We start from the raw sequence: 19,372 nt of genomic DNA, 5'->3' as shown, positions 1-19,372 counted from the left end.
TGTCAACCTAACTTTTTGACAAATAAAATTAATAGTTGGTTTCCTTCGGTCACACAAATAATAGTAGTGACTCCGATGGGGAGGATACTATTAGATGTGCCTAAGTGTATACCATTACTTGACACTAAGTCCATTAATAAGATTGTGCCCCTTCCGATGGGGAAGATCACACGCTCTTAATTAATTTCCTATAGTCATCCGAAATGGAATTTTGGTCTAGTGATCCGCAAACAAACTCATCCGATATGGAGGAAGGCACTCAGAGCCAACGTGCAAGTTTGTTTACATCACTTACAAATCAGTAATGGAGACCGTGGAATTCACTAAAATAAATTCCTCTCCCACTTAGTTATTTAAAGTGAGGAATTTTGATGATGCTAGCCTACTAAACATGTACACTAACATTCACACACAGCACAATACAAAAGCAATAAATAGAAAAACTAATTTTCAACTATTATGGTTTTTATCTATTGTTATCCTCCGTGTGTCGTCATCCCTAGCTGCTGCCATCTTTGTCCACCGCCACCGGGTCTAGTTGTCACATCCATCTTGCTTTTTGTTCCGTTGCGCCACTCTGATCCTCAAAAGGTTCCACGCCTTGCAAGATTCGATCCGCGACATAAATAGAATTTTACATTTTTCGATCCTATATTCCTCGAAGGAATGTACATGTAAACTAGATCGAACATAAAATAAAATTTACATCCATCGATCCTATATTCCATAAAAGGAATGTACATGTATCTAGATCAAAAAATAAAATCCTAATAAAACTAAATACAGCTCCTGCTGTATTTTATAATACAATCATGCACACATAATAAATGCCCTTGACATGTCCAAGGGTCCAATCACACACATAATAACTATGAGCCATAATAGTTGGATCCTGCATCCACAAAGTTAGCACATCCTACTATTAACCTGCCTAAATTATGTATGACAAGTGCATAATTAAACTAATACCAAATACACAGAGGCAAAACCCTAGCTCTGATACCAATTGTTGGTTGCTACTCGGAAAACCCAATGGCTCCACTGTACAAAAATTTTGTACGTGATCTGAACCTTTCCTAGCTACCATGTGTTCTTTTAAGTTAAACTTGTATCTCCTGTGGAACTTAACATGTTTGATTCCAAGTTTAACTTATATGTTCTTTTAGGTTTAGATTTGGATCTCCTGCGGAACTTAACACGTTTGATCCAAATCACCTAGGTTATAAATTCAATTAAATATTAGTTTCCAAAATTGGCTTCCAGTGCTGTATGGCGAGGCACTTGGCCTTCTTGGATATGGGAGCAACCACCACCGACTAGACAAACCTTTTTAAGGAAAGTTAATATTTGATTTCCTTATATAACTCTAGGTTAACCAAAAGGAACAATCAAATCGCAAGGAAAAAGAAGAAGAACACAACATCGAAATTAAATTCGAAAAACAAGAATCGAATGCCTCTTATATTTGATATTTATACAAAGAAAAATTAACTAGTATGATGCGAAAATTAAATACTAGTTATACCTCTTCCTTGTATGCTAAAAACCTCGAGATCTTCTGCCGTATCCCTCGCCTCCTCTTAGACGTCGTGTGGGCGACGATCCTCCAAGACGAACACCACTCGGAAAGCTTCTCCTCCTTCTCTAGAATTCGGCCACCACCACCACAAAGGAGCAAAAGAGAGCAAAGGGAAGAGAGGGAGAGTGTAATGACCCGGCCCTCTTGGCCCATTTGGCGGCCCATTTGGCGAACCTCGGGTCGTCAACCGTCGGCCCTTATGTCGTCGACTGACGACCCTTGGCTGTGCCGTTACTCACTAGGACTTTCCACCCCTGGCAGTGGATTTTTGCCTCCCCCAGGATTCGAACTCTAAACCTCCAGGCTTAAGTATTAGAGTTTATGAATCCTAGTAACCAAGTGAGATCATACCAGGATTCATAAACTCTAATACTTAAGCCTGGAGGTTTAGAGTTCGAATCCTGGGGGAGGCAAAAATCCACTGCTAGGGGTGGAAAGTCCTAGTGAGTAACGGCACGGCCAAGGGTCGTCGGTCGACGACATGAGAGGTCGCCAAATGGGCCGACGACATAAGGGCCGACGGTCGACGACCCGAGGGTCGCCAAATGGGCCGCCAAATGGGCCAAGAGGGTCGGGTCGTTACATATGATTTGGATTATATGATTACTAGATGGTTAGTGATTATGTTTAGATTTATTTGTTTATATTGATCTAATGGAATGATTAGGGTTAAGGTAATTAACCCTAGTCAACCGTTGGATTTCTAATCTAATTGGTGATTAGGGATTAGGTAATTAATCCTAATTAATCATTAGATTTAATTATGTAGATTGAGGTTGTGTGATTAGGGTTTTGCCCTAATTTAGGTTTAGAGATTTTATTTAGCTATTCATTTGGATTTAGCTAAATAAAATATATATATTGTTTGTTGGCACAGGACTCTGATTCGAGATGGGTGTCTCGACGTTGGATTTGGCGTGATTGTACCTTCTATTTGAGGCGGGTACCCTTTGACTTATCTCTTGATAGTGTCTTTTGATATGTGCAGTTTATATATACTTACTAGTGATTGGTAGATTTATCACTTCCCCGGTTATAGTTTATTCGATACCTGCAGGCGGGTACCCTTTGACTTATCTTTTGATATTGTCTTATGATATGTATAGCTTATATATACTTACTAGTGGTAGATAGTAGATTATTCTCTCTCTTGGTCTTAGCTAGTTGATACCTATCACATGCTTCATCTGCTAGTTCCTTTACTTCAGGATTGGATATTTTATCTCTTGCCATGTGTATATATGTTCATAGAGATGCATATCTATAGTGCTCTATCCTACTGGATTAGTTGCTTTACATGTGTGATACATGCTCTTGGATTCATGATACTTACATCATTGTTATATGTGATGTCTTTGGATTTATGCTGCTTATATCATGGTTATATATATGCATTTTCCTTTTGGGCACACACATATATGGAGGAGGCTATGTTCAGGTATGACATACTGTAGCATCATGCACCATCCTGCATGATTGCATGATGGACGATTGACGACTCCATTATTGTTGAGCTCGTCGGCCGGCTACATGAGGGCCTGCACACAACGTGACCACTGCATGGGTAGTGGCACAGCACTCAGGGTGTGTATGGCAGGTTGCTCGGTGGTGCACCGCCGGGGTGCTCATGGGTAGCACGATACAGCGGGGTTACAGCCGGGATCCCTCCCCGTCGTCGCGTACCGGGAGTTGAGAGCATTGCGCTCCCTCACTATGTTTGAGGTAGGAGGATAGGTGTACTCCGACAGCATCCCGTCTACTCGGTCACTCTTCAGGGGTAGTGACGGCAGAGTGCACGGTGTCACAGCCCTACCCAGGCGGTCTCACCATTGTGTGTGAGATGCTGACTGGAGTCAGGGGTGACCATGTCATATTGCATCATATGCACAGATTGCATTTATTGTGATTGTTGCATATTGGATGATGCACTTGGGTGACTGCATATGATTGACATGCATATAGGATACATGCTTATTTACTCTGACTATCTTTATCTGTGTATGTCCACAGTCATTTGCCCAAGCCTCGCAGGTGAGTACAGTTTATTTCAATTATGCATTTTCTTATTATTCTTGCTATAGACTGTACTTTATGCTTATTGCTGGTTATTACAGTTTATTTCAGCTATGCATATCTGTTATACTGTTAGGAGACTGTACCGTAGGTTATACTGTTAGGAGACTGTACTGTAGGCTCTATGGTTTAGTGTACTGTACCATAGGATGTTACTGGTGGATATATATTGCTGTACATGTCTATTGGTTTACCTGCTGAGTTCTTTGAACTCACCCCGTTGTTACTATTTTTCAGGTTGAGGCCGTCAGGAGAGATTCCAGTCGCTAGCCCCTTTGTCGCGAGGATTTCTAGATATCGTTTTCTGTATTCGCTTTTATACGTATACTTGTGATGTGGGTTTGTATTGTGGACTTTATATCGACCACTTGGGTTTACTACTTTTGGTTTTTCCACTGCGGATATATTTTCATTACTTCGTGGATTTTGTTTTTCTTCATTGTAGTGGAGTAGGATGTGTACGTATATCTTCGTTGATTTCTATATTATCTTTTCTTTATATAACTGCGTGGATTGTTCATATTATATCTGTGTAGAAATGTTGAATAAAACTGCGTGGATTGTTTACTATTTGTGTGTATTGTTCCGGCCAAGTGTGGCCGAGGTATAGATATATGTATACTGAGAGTCATATTGTCCGCCGTACAGGGGAGATGCTGTCGAAATTTCTTCGGACAGGGACTACCTGGGGAGTGACATTTATGGCCTCCCCTTCCCCCCTTTTTATATTAGTTTCCCAACGGAAAATTATGGAAAGAGTTTTATAAAAATTAGACTCATTCCTATTTCCTTTTAATTTTTTTTCTTTTTCTTTTCTTTTAATTAATCAATCCTAGATTGATTTATTAATTAAACAACTATATGTTGATGTTTAATTATTTGACCGGCCCCTTGCTTGGGCACCAAGCAAGGTGGTCGACCACTTATTAAAAGGGAAAGAAAAAAAAAATTATAAAATTTTAAAAGAAGAAAACTTCTAATAAAATTTTACAAACTCTTTTTTTTTTCTAATGTGGATATTAAAAGGAAAGTTTTAAAATTTAAAACCAAGTTTTAAAATTTAAAACATCTCTAATAATATTTCTTTTTAAAAGAAAGTTTTATAAATTTTACAACTCTCTTTTAAAACCTTGTGGCCTAATTTAAATTAGGAAAATTTTATAAATTTTTAAAATCTCTCTTTTTACAAATTGTAAATATATGAGAAAATTTAAAAATTCAAAAACAACCTTCCAAATTTAAATATTACGGCCGACCCCCTTGCCCAAGGCAAGGGTTGGCCACTTCTAGTGAATATGTGGCCGACCATTGCATGGTCACCACGCAATTAACCGACCCCTTCTAGGACACCAAGATAGGCTTATCTTTGGATGGACTTGAGGCTCTATTGAGGCTACAATAGGGACCTAGAGGAGAAATTGGTTTTGGCCTTTCGATGAGCTTGAGTATCCCGTGCTCGCCCCACTAGAGAGTTATTATCGCACTACCGCACCAATCCCAAATTACATTATGGGCTCCTTCTTATCATGAGTGTGTTAGTCTCCCTGTGTTTAAGATTATGAATGTCCACTAATTAAGTGAGTTACTGACAACTCATTTAATTAATATCTAGCTCCAAAAGTAGTACCACTCAACTTTATTGTCATGTTGGACTAGGTCCACCTGCATGGTTTAACATGGCAATCCTCATGAGCTCCTCTTGGGGACATTCTCAACCTAGATAACTAGGACACAAATTCCTTCTATAATCAACAACACATACTATAAGTAATATCATTTCCCAACTTATCGGGCATATTGATTTATCGAGCTAAACCTCACCATTTGATAAGTCAAAGAAATAAATATTAAATATACATGCTTGTTATTATATTAGGATTAAGAGCACACACTTCCATAATAACTAAGGTCTAGTTCTTTTACTAAGTCAGTACAAAAAAAACTTACCTAAATGATCCTACTCAATACACTTAAAGTGTATCAGTATAATTTATTAGTCAAGATAAACTAATACTTAATTACACTACGTCTATTCTGATGGTTTGTTCCTTTCCATCTTAGTCGTGAGCAACTGTTTATAATTTATAGAGAACCAACAACATGATCTTCTAAGTGTGACTCCACACTCCATATTATTTACTATATAAATTAATTGAACAATTACATTTAACAAATAAATGTAAACATTTGACCAATGTGATTCTTTATTTCAAAATAAATGTGTACAAAAGTTAAACTTTTAAGTATATACTCCAACAAATATTGGACCCCAAGGATTAAATTCATTACCTTGATAGACCTTATTGAGGCTATGACTCAAGGGGAGTCAATAAAAAGACCATTTTTATCATAAAATAGAATTGTCTGATATTTGATTTATTATTTTTTTATTATTCATGCTTAGACTAGGATAGATAAAGACTTAGACTTGATCTACCCTTTACTAATTAGACCAAGGATTTCCATGAAAAAAAATTAAATATTCAATTTCTTTAAACTGGTTTGTCTAGAAGTGGTTGATGATCCAATATCCAAGAAGGCCTAGTGCCTCACCACAGCTTGGAAGTCAATTATTTAAATAAATATTTAATTGGCTAACTGTTAAACCTTAGTCTAATTCAAATGTTGATCAATCCCTAGATTTGAATTTAAATTGAAGATTAAATTAACCATCTCACAAAACTATTAAGGTTCCCTGATTAAAAATCTAGCAAAGGGTGAGATGGACCTAGGTTTAAAAAAAAAGCAGTTAACCAAATCAAAATTAATTAAACATAATTCAATTAAGTTAACTCAATTAAATTTTAATTAATTTCAAAATCATAATTTAAAATCTTAATTAATTTCAAAATCATATAATTAATTTTAAAATATTAATCAATTTAAAAATCATAATTCAAAATCTTAATTATTTTCAGAAACTAATTAATTTTCAAATTATAATTAATCTTCAAAATTTTAATTATTTCCAAATGGTAATTAATATTTAAATTTTAAATTCAAGCTTATATTTTAAAATTTGAAATTCAAATTTTTATTTTAAAATCTCAAATTTAGTATTTTTAAAATCCAAATTTAACTTAAATTATTTTTGAAATATGCTTATATATCATAAATATTTTTCAAAGTTAAAGATAAAATCAACTTAACTCCGTCTCACACACACTCATAAGCTGAACATGCTTGACAAAATAGAATGAGTGAGATAAAAAATTAGAAAAATAAATAATAACTTTTTATATTTATTTTACAAGCTTGGATTCTAGGACCCTCAAACATTTTTGGCATTAATTAAGGAGGAGTGAAAAGAAGGTTAAGACATTAATTTTTATTTATTTATTTTAAACTTTTCAAAAGTTCAAAATACTTCTAAAAGAGGAAGTTTAAATTTTTTTAAACTATTTTTGCAAAAGTTTAAACTAAGTATTTAATAGAAACTATTTTTTTAAACTATTTTTTGCAAAAGTTTAAATTTTCTAAAAGACAGAAACTAAGTATTTAATAAAGTATTTTTTCAAAAAAAATCATTTACTTAACTAAGTATTTTTATCAAAATATTTTTAAAAGTTAAGTGTTTATCAAAATCTTTTTGAAAGCTAAGCTTTTATGAAAATAAAACTTATTTGAAAAAAACAAGTTCAAATATTTTTGAAAATTTTTTTTTTAGAAAAAAGTTTTTTTTAGCTAAGTACTTAACCTAAGCTTTTATCAATTTTTTTTAATTACTTAACTAAACTTTAATCAAAATCCTTTTTAAGCTGAGTACTTTTAACTAAGCCTTTTTCAAAACCTCTATAAAGCTAAGTATTAAAGCTAAGTTTTTATCAACTTCTTTTGAGAGCAATGTCCTTGACGACACAATTATTTTCAAAGCTAAAATTTAGCTAATTTTTTTTTTTTTTTGGAAAAAGCTAAGACCGTTTCAAAACTTAAGATTAACTAAGTTTTTTTTTTTCAGCTAGTAATTTTCAAAGCTTAAGTTTAGCTAAGTGTTTGTTGAAAAGGTAAGTATTTTTAAAACATTTCTAATTTAGCTAAGTGTTTTTCAAAGCAATTATTTTCAAAGCTAAGTTTAGTTATATTTTTTTAAATGCTACCCTTCAAAGGGAGCTTAAAGTTAAACAAAGTAAAAACATTTTTTCAAGCAACCTTCTCACCTTTTTGATATATGTCAAAGGGGGAGAGAAAAGTTAAAAGTTAAGAGTTAAACCTAATTTTTATGAAAGGGGGGAGCATAAGGGAGTTTTTTTACACATTATTGTATTTATGCTCATGCTTAAATTCCTTTATTTATTAATATATTTTACTTAACTTTGAACCATGTTGCCATAATAAAAAGGGGAGATTGTTGGTGCGGGAAGCATCAGACGATTGAACCTGGGATTTGATTATGTCAAAGGGTCCAAAGTTAAGTTGTCTTGTGATCTAACAAAATTGATTGATCGTGAAGGAAAGACCTAAGTTGTCTTAGGCAAAAATCCCAGTGGATTCTAAGCAGGTGGGAAACCCTAGGAGGTGGTAACTCTAGGTCTTAGGGGGTAGTAACCCTAGGTGATGGAAAATCCTAGCTGCGGTTAGACAGGTTGAAAACCCTAGGGGGGAGATAACCCTAGGTCCTAGGGGGTGGTAACCCTAGATTTTGGAAAACCCTAGGGGGAGGTAACCCTAGGTCCTAGGGGGTGGTAACCCTAGGTTATGAAAAACCCTAAGGGGAGATAACCCTAGGTCCAGGAGGTGGTAACCCTAGGCAGAAAGTCCTATCAGTCTGGAGGACCGGTCTGGCAATAAATAATCTCTCCTGAGAGGAGTAAGTGAGGATACGTTCCCTGTTGAGGGAACAGTAGGTATCGGTTCGACTTAGGATTTTCGGAAGAAATTCGAAGTTAGAATCGGATAGTCCGAAGGCTGTTAAAAGTTGTTTTACTTAATTAATTGTTATTTGTCTAACTCTATTTTGAGGGAGACTAATAGTTTGTTACAGGGTTAGATTCGACCTTTATCGGTCGACCAAACATCTGGATAGGTTGACCAAATACCAATACAACAGGATCATATTTTCAGAAATTAGATTGAGTTTGATTGAGGGATAGGTCGACCAAACCTCGGGATCGGTCGACCGAACTGAGGATAAGCGGTGACGTGGTCGAGCTGAGTTGATCGGATTAAATGAGTTGGGGATCAGTCGATTGAATGATGGGATTGATCAACCAAACGAAGAAACTCTATCCCAATAACAGAACCGAGATTGCAAGGCTGCCCGATTCAGGTGGGATCGGTCGACCGAACTTGGGGATCAGTCGACCAATTTAGGTCGTGTCAAGACTTGATCCCAAGATCAGGGGATCTGGATCAAGTTTGAGAAGGCTATAAAAAGGGGTCTCGGCTAACACTTCAAGGCAATTGAAAATCTGACTACTTGCGCTCCTGTGTGCTGTGACAAAATGCTTCAACAATGCTCAATTGCTACGCCAACAATTGACGTTCCTTTCCAATATCTTTGTATTATTGATAACTTAGTTTTAATATTGTAATTGTAATTAATCTTGTAAAGATTTCTCGAGCTTATAGTGATTGCTCATCGAAAGCACTCTCACGTGCAGGCCTTGGAGTAGGATTCACCACAAGCTCTGAACCAAGTAACTCTTGGTGTTTGCGATTGTGCTATTTGTCTCCTTACTTTTCGTTGCAATTCTTACTCTATGATTTCCAAAATGAACGTGAAAGTCACGTGTGCTATTCCCCCCCCCCCCCCCCCCCCCCCCTAGCATGTCTACGATCCTACATATAGGACATCATGTAGAAACAAAACACTACCACCACGGAGGATGAGTTTGCAAGTGTCGACTCCTTTGACTTCAACTCTTGCATTGTTTCCTACATAGATCCATTTGTCGATAGTTGGTACCCGTCAGAACTCTACAAATGTAACTCACTCCTGAGCTACATGGTTGGTAGCTCTCAAATCTATAATCCACAAAGGATAATAATCAGCTAACAACATTGAACTAGCAACAAAATACTTAGGGAAAGAAGACACACTTGGATTTTCCTTTCTTCTTGATTGGGCCCTGTACCATAGCAATAACTTCTTTCTTCTTTCCCTTCCCCTTCTAGAACCATTTCTTTTTCTTGGATCTAGATGATCCAACAGAACCAATAGCCACATAGGCTAGTCCAAAATCCTTACGGATTCAACTCTCTCTGCCTCCAATTCTACATGGTGTGAGATGTCAATGAAAGTCCTAATACTCTCACTGTGAGTTAGGGTCTACTACATGGTCCCTAACAATTTGGAAGGGATTGAATAATTGCATGAATTTATTATTCATCAGTCAATTCATGGTCAATAGTTTTAAGCTCCTGAATCATGTTCGACATCTCCTTGAGGTGTTGAACCATCAAAATATTCGGATGCTTCTTATAGCTGTCAAACTTAATTGTCAGCTGTCAAAGCTTGCTCAGACTTACTCCACTACATGTCTCCTTAAGGGCTACCCAAACTGCATAAGCCGTAAGATATGACTCATATTCAAAAACTAGGTAATCCATTATTGAACTAATCAATATTCCCTTAGCAGTGGAGTCCTTCGCCTTCCATGCCTTATAGGCATCAAGATCTCATCTGTTCTGTATAGTGGGATCATCTACAAGTTCTTTCATAACCTCTTTTATAGCGTCAAGAACTTTTACTCAAGAACATATTGTATCTTAAGCTGCCAGATTTTATAGTTATCCTCATATAATTTCTCTTTGTTATTGAGTCTAGCTATAATGCTCTTATTTGCCATGATCTAACATAAATAAACATATTATTTAGTATTCAGTGTAATTTATATGCATGCAATTTATGATTAACTCAATGTTAATTTGAGTTGGTTTATAAAATCAAGTGATAACTACGGTTTTACTCATCATTTATATGACCAATCAAATCAACATTGATCAACTATTATATACATCCCAATAAATGAACTAATCATTATTCTATCATGATTTATTTAATTAAATGAACTAATCGTTTAATAAAATGAACTAATCATTTATCATGTATCATGTAGATTAATCAGCTTGTGACTGAACATATCATTCAAATAAACATGCTGCATATTGTTAACATATAACAAACTGACATGAACTAAATAGACTAATACTATTCATACATAATGACAATAATAATAATAGAACTCAAACAAACTAGATAGGCTAACACCACTCCTACTAGGATAGACACTAGTGCAGTGGCCAACATAATCCCCTTGAACTTGGACTCATTTGAGGTAATCTCAGATAGACCAACTTCAAGATTTTTAATTTGATCTATCATCGAAACTTCTTCAGAATCCTCCTCAGATTCTTCTAAAATTCTTTAGGTCTTCCTCTAGTAACTCATGGTGAAGTAGTTCCACACATAACTATGCATATAAGATTCTCCCTTTGGAGAACCTCCATATCTGGTGTGCTACCACCTTTGGATTCTCCGGTAGTGAATGAATCAACACCCAGATCCTGTAATTATCTAGGATTAGAAACTATTCTTATTCGAGTTTCCAGGATTGGTAATCATCCGTGCCGTCTATAAATTGAAATTTAATAAGTCAGTACAAAATCAACTAACCAATACAAAATTGGCTTAATTCAATTTATACAAGCATAGAACCAATATTATTAATCAAGAAAATAAATCCTCTTGCTTTTCAGGAGTCTAAATTGACTGGTCAATTAGGAATCCAGATCCTAAGCTCTGTCTAATGCCCTCGTTAGAACTAATCTAATTGGACAGGGATTTTCTGTATCTATGTTATGTTATTATTTAATCTAAGTTCATTTCAGTCAATTTGAGACTTATTGATCAAACTCAAGTCCATTTGATCAACCTAATGTCTATTGGATTAAGTTTGCCCCATTAGAATAAATCTAATCTATTTGATCAAATTTGACCCATATAATAAATCTGATCACTTGATCATATCTAGTCCAAGCCCTATTAAATCAACCCAAATCATTCTAGTTTGGATCAAGCTAGTTCGGTTAAACTAACTCATAGTTTGAACAAGACCGAGGTCTAATTGAACCATCATGGTCTGATTAAATCAATCAATGATTTAAATTAAATCTAGGTCTGATTGGACCAATCTGATCTGGTTAAACTAACTAATACACTACAAGAAAATTGAGATTTAACAACACTCAAAAGATAATATTTTTTTTAAAAAAACATTGTTTTTTTTTTAACAACGCTTTTAGTGAAAAACGTTGTGTATCTCTTTATTTTCTTACTAATAGACAATGTTTTTTAAAAAAATCATTGTCTATTAGTTATTTTGTGGGTCAAAGACAACACTTTTTGAAAAGCATTATCTATTAGTAATTTTTTTAGTGTTTACAACAATGATTTTTTAAAAGTGTTGTCTATTGTCAAGTTAATATCTAAATCTAGGATGTTATGAACCGTTGGATCAAATAAGGAGTAATAAAACCCTAAGTTAGAAATCACTCAACACCCACTATCTCTGTAATACCTCCCGAACCTCTCATCTCACGCGTCTTCGATCTCCTCTCGAACCCCTCATCGCACGGCTTCTCTGTCCAACTCCTCATCTCATGCCCTCTCTATCTAACTCCTCTCCACAAACCTCTCATAGGCGGTGAACCCCTCTTCGGTGAACCCCTCTTCGTTGAACCCCTCTTCGGTGAACCCTCTTTGGTGAACCCCTTTTCACCGAACCCCTCTTCAGTGAACCACATCTTCCCTAGGTTTGGAGGGAAAGCAGGGGCACAATGAATGGCTGGTTAGTCAAATCCTTCGTCAAGGTGTTTGATAAAATGTCTTGTACCTGAGCCTTTTAATTTTATCCTTTAATTTGTTTAGAATTTTTTTGATGTGCAGACTGAAGTCATCTTTCTTAGCCAACTGAAGCACCCAAACCTTGTGAAACTGATTGGGTACTGCTGTGAATATGAACAAAGGTTGCTGGTGTATTAGTTCATGACCCGGGGCAGTTTAGAGAAACTTCTTTTCAAAAGTATACTTTCTCCCTCTTTTGATTTTTTGTTTTTGTTTTTTCTCCGATCCATATATATGAAACCAGGCCACCTACGCACTTATTGTAGTAGTTATGATTCAAAATTACTACAAATTGACCAACACTTATAATCAGAGCTTGCCGTCTTTCTCTTTCAATCCCATCCTAAGATGATTCTTTTTGAAGAGATGCCTTCCTTGCTCAAGGGATGGAAATCTCATTATTTCTTCATAAAATTTCCCGGGCCCATCCATTGGTCTTTTGCGTGGCAATCCTCTCTTCCTTCTCTCCCTAATATTAAAGAGCTTCACCTACACCCCTCTTTCCCCATTTATTTAGAGAAATTGTTGGATCACCGCTTCTTTATCCAAAAATGGATATATGGTGATCTTTTATATCATTTTGGTCTGAGCCCCGTCAAGCTTGAGTTGCGCGGTTCCTTGGGTAAGCCCTAATTTATTTTTTGTTACTTCTTTACTAACTAAAATGTTCTATTTTGTGCAGTGGATGCCATTTTTGAAGCTTTAGTCAATGAGCAGCTAGGTCTAGAGGAGGAACAAATCCGTGCTAAGGAGCAGGAATTGTTGGAACTTTTGAACCGCAAAAACGGCTTTTTACATTGTGGAAAACCTCGAAGTTCTTGCCACGGATCCATGCGAAGATAAAAATTTACATGTACATAGTTTTCTCCTAGATCTACAGTAGATCTACAAGTTATACCTTTGTAGCGATGCACTTCGCTTATCCCGCTCATCCAAACGGTAGCCGGATCTCGTAGAGTGTCAAGCGTACACTCCTCTACATGTATCCACATGGACAAGAGATGGAGAAAAACCACTTAGAGTGTGCTAGCACTCTTGGATGGTCACGACAATGGAGGAGAGGGAGAGAGGAGTAGAGAGGAAGAAGAAGAGATAATTAAAGTTAGCACACACTTGCACTTATTCCCCTTTTAAGTGGCCGGCCACTCATGGAATACCAAGAGTCATGGCTCTTGGTCTTCCTCATGAGGTGGCACACACTTGATGTAGCCTTGATGATGTGGAACATCATCATTGGCCGTCCCCATGCCAAGTCACAAATGACGTGGCATTTGGTCAAGTCAAACTTGACCCTTCATCTTCCCTCTCAAGTCAAGTCAAACTTGACCTCTTATCTCCCATAGTTGATCAAATCTAACATTTGATTCAAGTCAATTTAATTTAATGAATCTCTATTCATTGAATTAAATTGACTCAATGAATCCAAGTCTAAATTAGACTCATTTGACACATGAATCGAATTGAGTCCAACTCAATTAGTTTAATTTGGATTACTCTTAATCCAATTTGGTTCATCACATGAACCTATTCCTCTTGGTTCATCACATGAACCTAATCCTCTTGGTTCATCATATGAACCTAATATCCATCTAATTGCCCTTTGTGTGTGACCCTATAGGTTCTTGTAACGTTGGCAATGCTCCTAAACCCATTAGAAACATAAGTAATGAGTAGTATCTAGCAACACATCATTACTACCCAAGTTACAAGAATGTTGAGATCCAACATCACCTTTGTGACTACTAATTATGACTCTCACAATATATGACAATGTCCTTCTATCCTTGACATCTAGATTGATCAATTGAGGCATAGTTCATGTCATCCTCTAATCAATTTATATCTCGAACTCCAAGTAGACTCACTCTAAACAAATGAGCTCAATATCTCATATTGACTCATTTGGGCATGGCCATGCACTTAGTGGTCTCACTCTATCAAGAATCATGATGTCACTCCTGTCATATAAGAGGGATAGATCCCATCTACATCACTCACATCCCTCCGCATAATTTGATACATACCTAGTAATCGCCTTTATAGTCCACCCAGTTACTGGTGATGTTTGATGAAGCCAAAGTATGCAACTCCTTATGTAGGGAACCATGGTGACTTCAGGTCCAAGGACTGATAGTCATACTAATAGTCACATGAGAAAGTATATGACACTTATATAATGATCCATGATACTTTCTCATGGCAAGTCATTCAGTATACATTCTCCAACGCATACCCATGTGTCAACTTGCTATCTCTATATCCATGACTTGCGAGATCAAGTCATCGAGTTGACCTACATGCTAGTCTCATCGTATTAACATTGTCCCTGAATGTTAATACTTGACTAGGAATGATTAAGAGTAGTGTTCTCTATATCATCTCACTATCAATTCAACCAATCGATTGATATAGATAAGAACCTTCTACTCAAGGACGCTATTATACTTAGTTATTTGGCACTAATACAAGTAAGTATAATAACCATAAAGAAATGCCTTTATAAGTATATAGGAATATGATATATCGAGTCTATCAACAATCATCATATGATTGGCTTTAGGGCTCTAACTAACAGGAATTTCTTGCTGAGTTGAATCAACCCACTTCGATAGAGGTCCCTATTCCCCTAATCGTGGCCTCTTGTTCTCAAGTAGCTCTTGAAATAACCTCCCCTGTTCCTTCTTCAATCATAGAGCTCACCTCTCCTGTAAGCTCGGAGAAGTCTCCTGTGGCCGCCCCTACCTTTGCCCTACCAAAAAACACCTGGGGTGCAAACTAACCTTGGCTCCTTCTCCTAAAAGAAGAGTCATTTCTTCCTCTGACGACCTTGTGAATATTCCTCCTTCCTCTTCTAAGCCTACGTTATTCGCTCTCTACCCTACTCTAACTTTTTCTCCAACTTCACCTCCTTTGGACCAATCTACTCAGGGTGACACCTCTGCTTCTACTTTTGTTATGTCATTCCCTGAACAATTTTCTCTGCCTTCCCATGAAGCTCCTTATTTGATTTTTGCTCCCCCTTCCATTCAAACTTCCTTGTCCTCCGCCTCTTCTTCCTCTTCTGTCCTCCCTATATTATTGGGAGGATCTTTTACCACTGTTTGGGAGGAGACTCATCCACTAATTGAAGGACTTACTCCCTCTGAATTAGATGATAGATTTTCTCTTGATGAGACTAAGGTATAATTATTTTTTTGCTTGTTATAATTTCCTTTTTTAATATTTCTCTAATTGTCACCATTTTTGCAGCGTTGGGTTTCCAACATGAGCATTTCTCGGTTGATATATGATCTAAGCTGGGAGAATGAGAGGCTGAAGAAACAAGTCTCTGAGACATCTGCTGCTCAGGTCACTGAGAAAATAAGCAGTCTCTCCGCCCAGTTATAAGAGGCTAAAGAGAAATTAAGCCAACATGAGGCCAAAATCGAGTTCCTTGATAAGCTATGAATTGACACATTAATTTTGGGTTAATATTTGGTGTTCTTTATATATTTGCACATGTTTAATTCCAATTTTGATCATGTTTCCCCAAACAAGGTTTTTATGAGCTTTATGAGGTTTTTCCATCTTATGCATGATTTATTTCTCATTATGTCAATTTGGTCTTGTAGGGTACTAATGGGTTCATGATTCAAGTGGAGGCATGGTTCACTCAACCAAATGGAGCCCAAAGCCCTAACTGACCCCAATTGAGCTTGGATTCAAGTCAAACCCCAGCTGGATATGAACTTAGGGTTTAATGAGCCAAAACCCTAGGTATTTAAAGGACATTTTGGCACGGTGAACAGTGAGCTCGCTACTGTTCATCGTGCCTTTTCTCTTTCGATGGCGCGAAGCTTGCTCCCTCCCTTCTTCCAGAGCTTCGAACCAGCTTGTCTTCACCAGCGTGGAGTTCCTCAACCTCCGACGATCAGATTCTGACCATCAGTTCTCATCAGCGAGTGGATTTGGCGAGCATGGTACTGTAGCTGTGGGCTGCGATTTTCAGCCCAGATCAGCGGCGTTATACTGGTCTGAGTTTCCATTCCATCATAGGATTATCAACGGTGGTCCTCCGGTGATTCTGAGCCTTTTCCAACAGTTTTCCATCCGTTTCAAGCCTTCATCCAGTTCGTGACTCCAGTGCCAGCGAACCCAGCAGCGTGCAGCAGAGAGACACTTCAGAAATTGATCTCGCTGTATTTTTGTGAGCTAATACAAGTTAATCTGAGTTGTCTCGAGTTCAAGGACACCATCTGACTTCTATTGGAGTGTTCTCTGCAGATCCTTGTGTGACGGCAAGGAGAAGACGAATTTGGTCCGAGATTTGGGTGTAGGGATGTTTAGTTTTTCTTGCAATTGTTTCTTAGTTTAGATTTCTTGTTCCTGCAAATTTTTTTTCTAAAATTGTTTGAAGATAGCTTAGATTCATTTTTAGTTTAATTCTTATGCACGAATCTGCTCTTTTCATTTCTAAACATGGTTGTTCTGTTTTGATTCTGTTGTTTGTAGCAGTGCTGCTGCAAACTAGTTCTTTGGTTGTGACTGAAATTTCTATTAAAACCACTTGTTAGCTGATAATTTAGTTAGTATAATAGAGTAGCTAATTTCTATATTGATTGGTTCTGTTCAATGTAAAGCAAGTGCTCTGTTTTAAATCTATAGTGAATGAAGCTGGAATTCTGAATTTTGTTTCTGTAGATGAATTAAATTAGCTAAGTAGAGTTGGTTTTACATTTAGTGCTGGTAATCAAGAATTAGAGTTCTAGTTTGCTTTGTGCACGTGTAGAATAAACAAGGTTTGATTGTAGTAATTAGGTTGAATTCCATTTTGTGCAAGTATGTGTTAAGTGTTTGAATTTTAGTATGTTTAAGTAAAGTCTGCAGTAGGTAATGGTTTTTGTCAACAAGTTTAATTCTGCTCTCTGTTGCATTTTAACACCAAACCTCCATTTCATATTTAGAAAACCCAAAAAGAGTGTTCTTAATCCAAGACAAACACATCTAGCTTGATCCTGGGAAAATTCGACTCGGGCCTTATACTTAAACATTGCTTTGTGTAGTTGTGGGTTTTCGATCTGAACATTAATTTGGGAGTTTATTTGTGACATCTATTTAGAGAGCTTACCAAATTTTGGCGCCGTTGTCGGGGAAACTTTAAATTTTGTTAGATTTGTTTGTTTGTTTTGGATTGTGAATAATTCTTTCAGCTTTAGTTTGCTGATTTTTCTGATTTCATTGAATATCTACTGAATTTTGATTGTAGAATTGCTTGCATGACTAGGTCTTCCTTTGCAACATTTCTTGAACTTGACCCGGAGATTGAGAGAACCTTTTGGGCTTTAAGGAGACAAGCTAAGTCAGCAGCAACTTGTGAGAGCAGACTTTCAGAGATGGATAATCAGATAACAGAATGGGATCGAACTATGAAAGAGCTTGCAGCACCAGATGTGGCTTATAAGTACTCATGCATCACTTATCCAGATTTGGCAGGAGATTTTGAACTCAGATCAGGACTTATTCATCTGCTTCCCAAATTTCAAGGCTTATCAGGAGAGGATCCCAACCGCCATCTACATGAATTCCATGTGGTTTGTTCAACCATGAAGCCACAAGGGATATCAGAAGAAGACATTAAGTTGAGGACTTTTCCATTTTCTTTGACGGGAGCAGCTAAAGACTGGTTATATTGCCTTCCATCTGGATACATTACAAGTTGGATTGATATGAAGAGAGCATTTTTGGAGAAATTTTTCCTCGCTTCTAGGACTGCAACAATTAGGAAGAGCATTTGTGGTATTCAACAAGTAGTGGGAGAGACTCTTTATGATTATTGGGAGAGATTCAAGAAGCTGTGTTCGAGTTGTCCACAACATCAAATTAGTGACCAGCTCCTTGTTCAATATTTTTATGAGGGTTTACTTCCCATGGATAGGAGCATGATAGATGCAGCAGCTAGAGGAGCTTTGGTGAATAAGACTCCAAATCAAGTAAGAGAGCTAATTTCAAATATGGCGGAAAACTCACAGCAATTTGGGAGTAGACCTCTTGGTACTAGAGTGGTTAATGAAACTCATTTGGTTTCAACTGAACAACAAGAAATTAGGAACAATTTGCAAGAATTGACTTCTCTAGTAAAGCAGATGGCGTTGCAAAATTCGAGTCATGTTTCCAATTTTCCTTTACCAATGATGAAGTTGTGTGGAATTTGTTCAAGCCAAGATCACTCTTCGGATCATTGTCCTAATCTACATCAAGATGAATCAGTTGCGGCCATTTCAAGACCTCAATTTCAGCAACACAAATATGATCCCAACTCTTCAACTTACAATCCGGGATGGAGGGATCATCCTAATTTGAGGTATGGGAATGCATTTTTCAGCAACAACCACAAGCGCAGACTCATTAGCCATATTATCAGCATCAACAGAATCAACATTATTACCAGAATCATCCAACAGGACATTCTCAGCAATTTCAGCAATATCAGCAGCCTCAATTTTAGCAAAACTTTAGCCAAAATCAGCAATTTCAACCATACCAGAATTTCCAGCAGCCTAGTAATGCAGATCAGCACCAATCTCAGCTTGCACTGCCTTCTTCTATAAGCCCAAGATCAATGCAATCTCAGCAGAACTTTAGCAGCTCAAAAATTGAGGATTTGATGCAGCAAGTGCTTCAACAACAATAGCAGATGATGCAACAGCAGCAACATTAGCAGAGGACTAATACAGCATTGCAAAACATTGAAAGGCAGATTGGGCAGCTTGCTAGCAACATTAATCAGATGCAAAATCAAGGATCTGGGCAATTACCTTCACAACCGACTCCAAATCCTAAAGGAAATGTGAGTGCATTTACTCTTCAAAGTGGTAAAACAATTTCAGACCCAAATT

At 36.9% G+C, this 19,372-nt stretch overlaps 1 protein-coding gene across 1 annotated transcript; it reads left to right on the top strand.

The window, feature by feature from the left end:
- The first annotated feature begins 17,869 nt into the window (after positions 1 to 17,869).
- On the top strand, positions 17,870 to 19,084 carry LOC121999597. The gene has a single exon (XM_042554255.1). It carries the CDS (start codon positions 17,870 to 17,872, stop codon positions 19,082 to 19,084), a length of 1,215 nt encoding a protein of 404 aa, XP_042410189.1.
- The last annotated feature ends 288 nt before the right edge of the window (positions 19,085 to 19,372 follow it).

This window comes from Zingiber officinale, chromosome 7A (assembly GCF_018446385.1).
Source record: "Zingiber officinale cultivar Zhangliang chromosome 7A, Zo_v1.1, whole genome shotgun sequence".
Classification (NCBI taxonomy): domain Eukaryota; kingdom Viridiplantae; phylum Streptophyta; class Magnoliopsida; order Zingiberales; family Zingiberaceae; genus Zingiber; species Zingiber officinale.
This window is presented reverse-complemented; position numbering and strand designations above follow the sequence as displayed.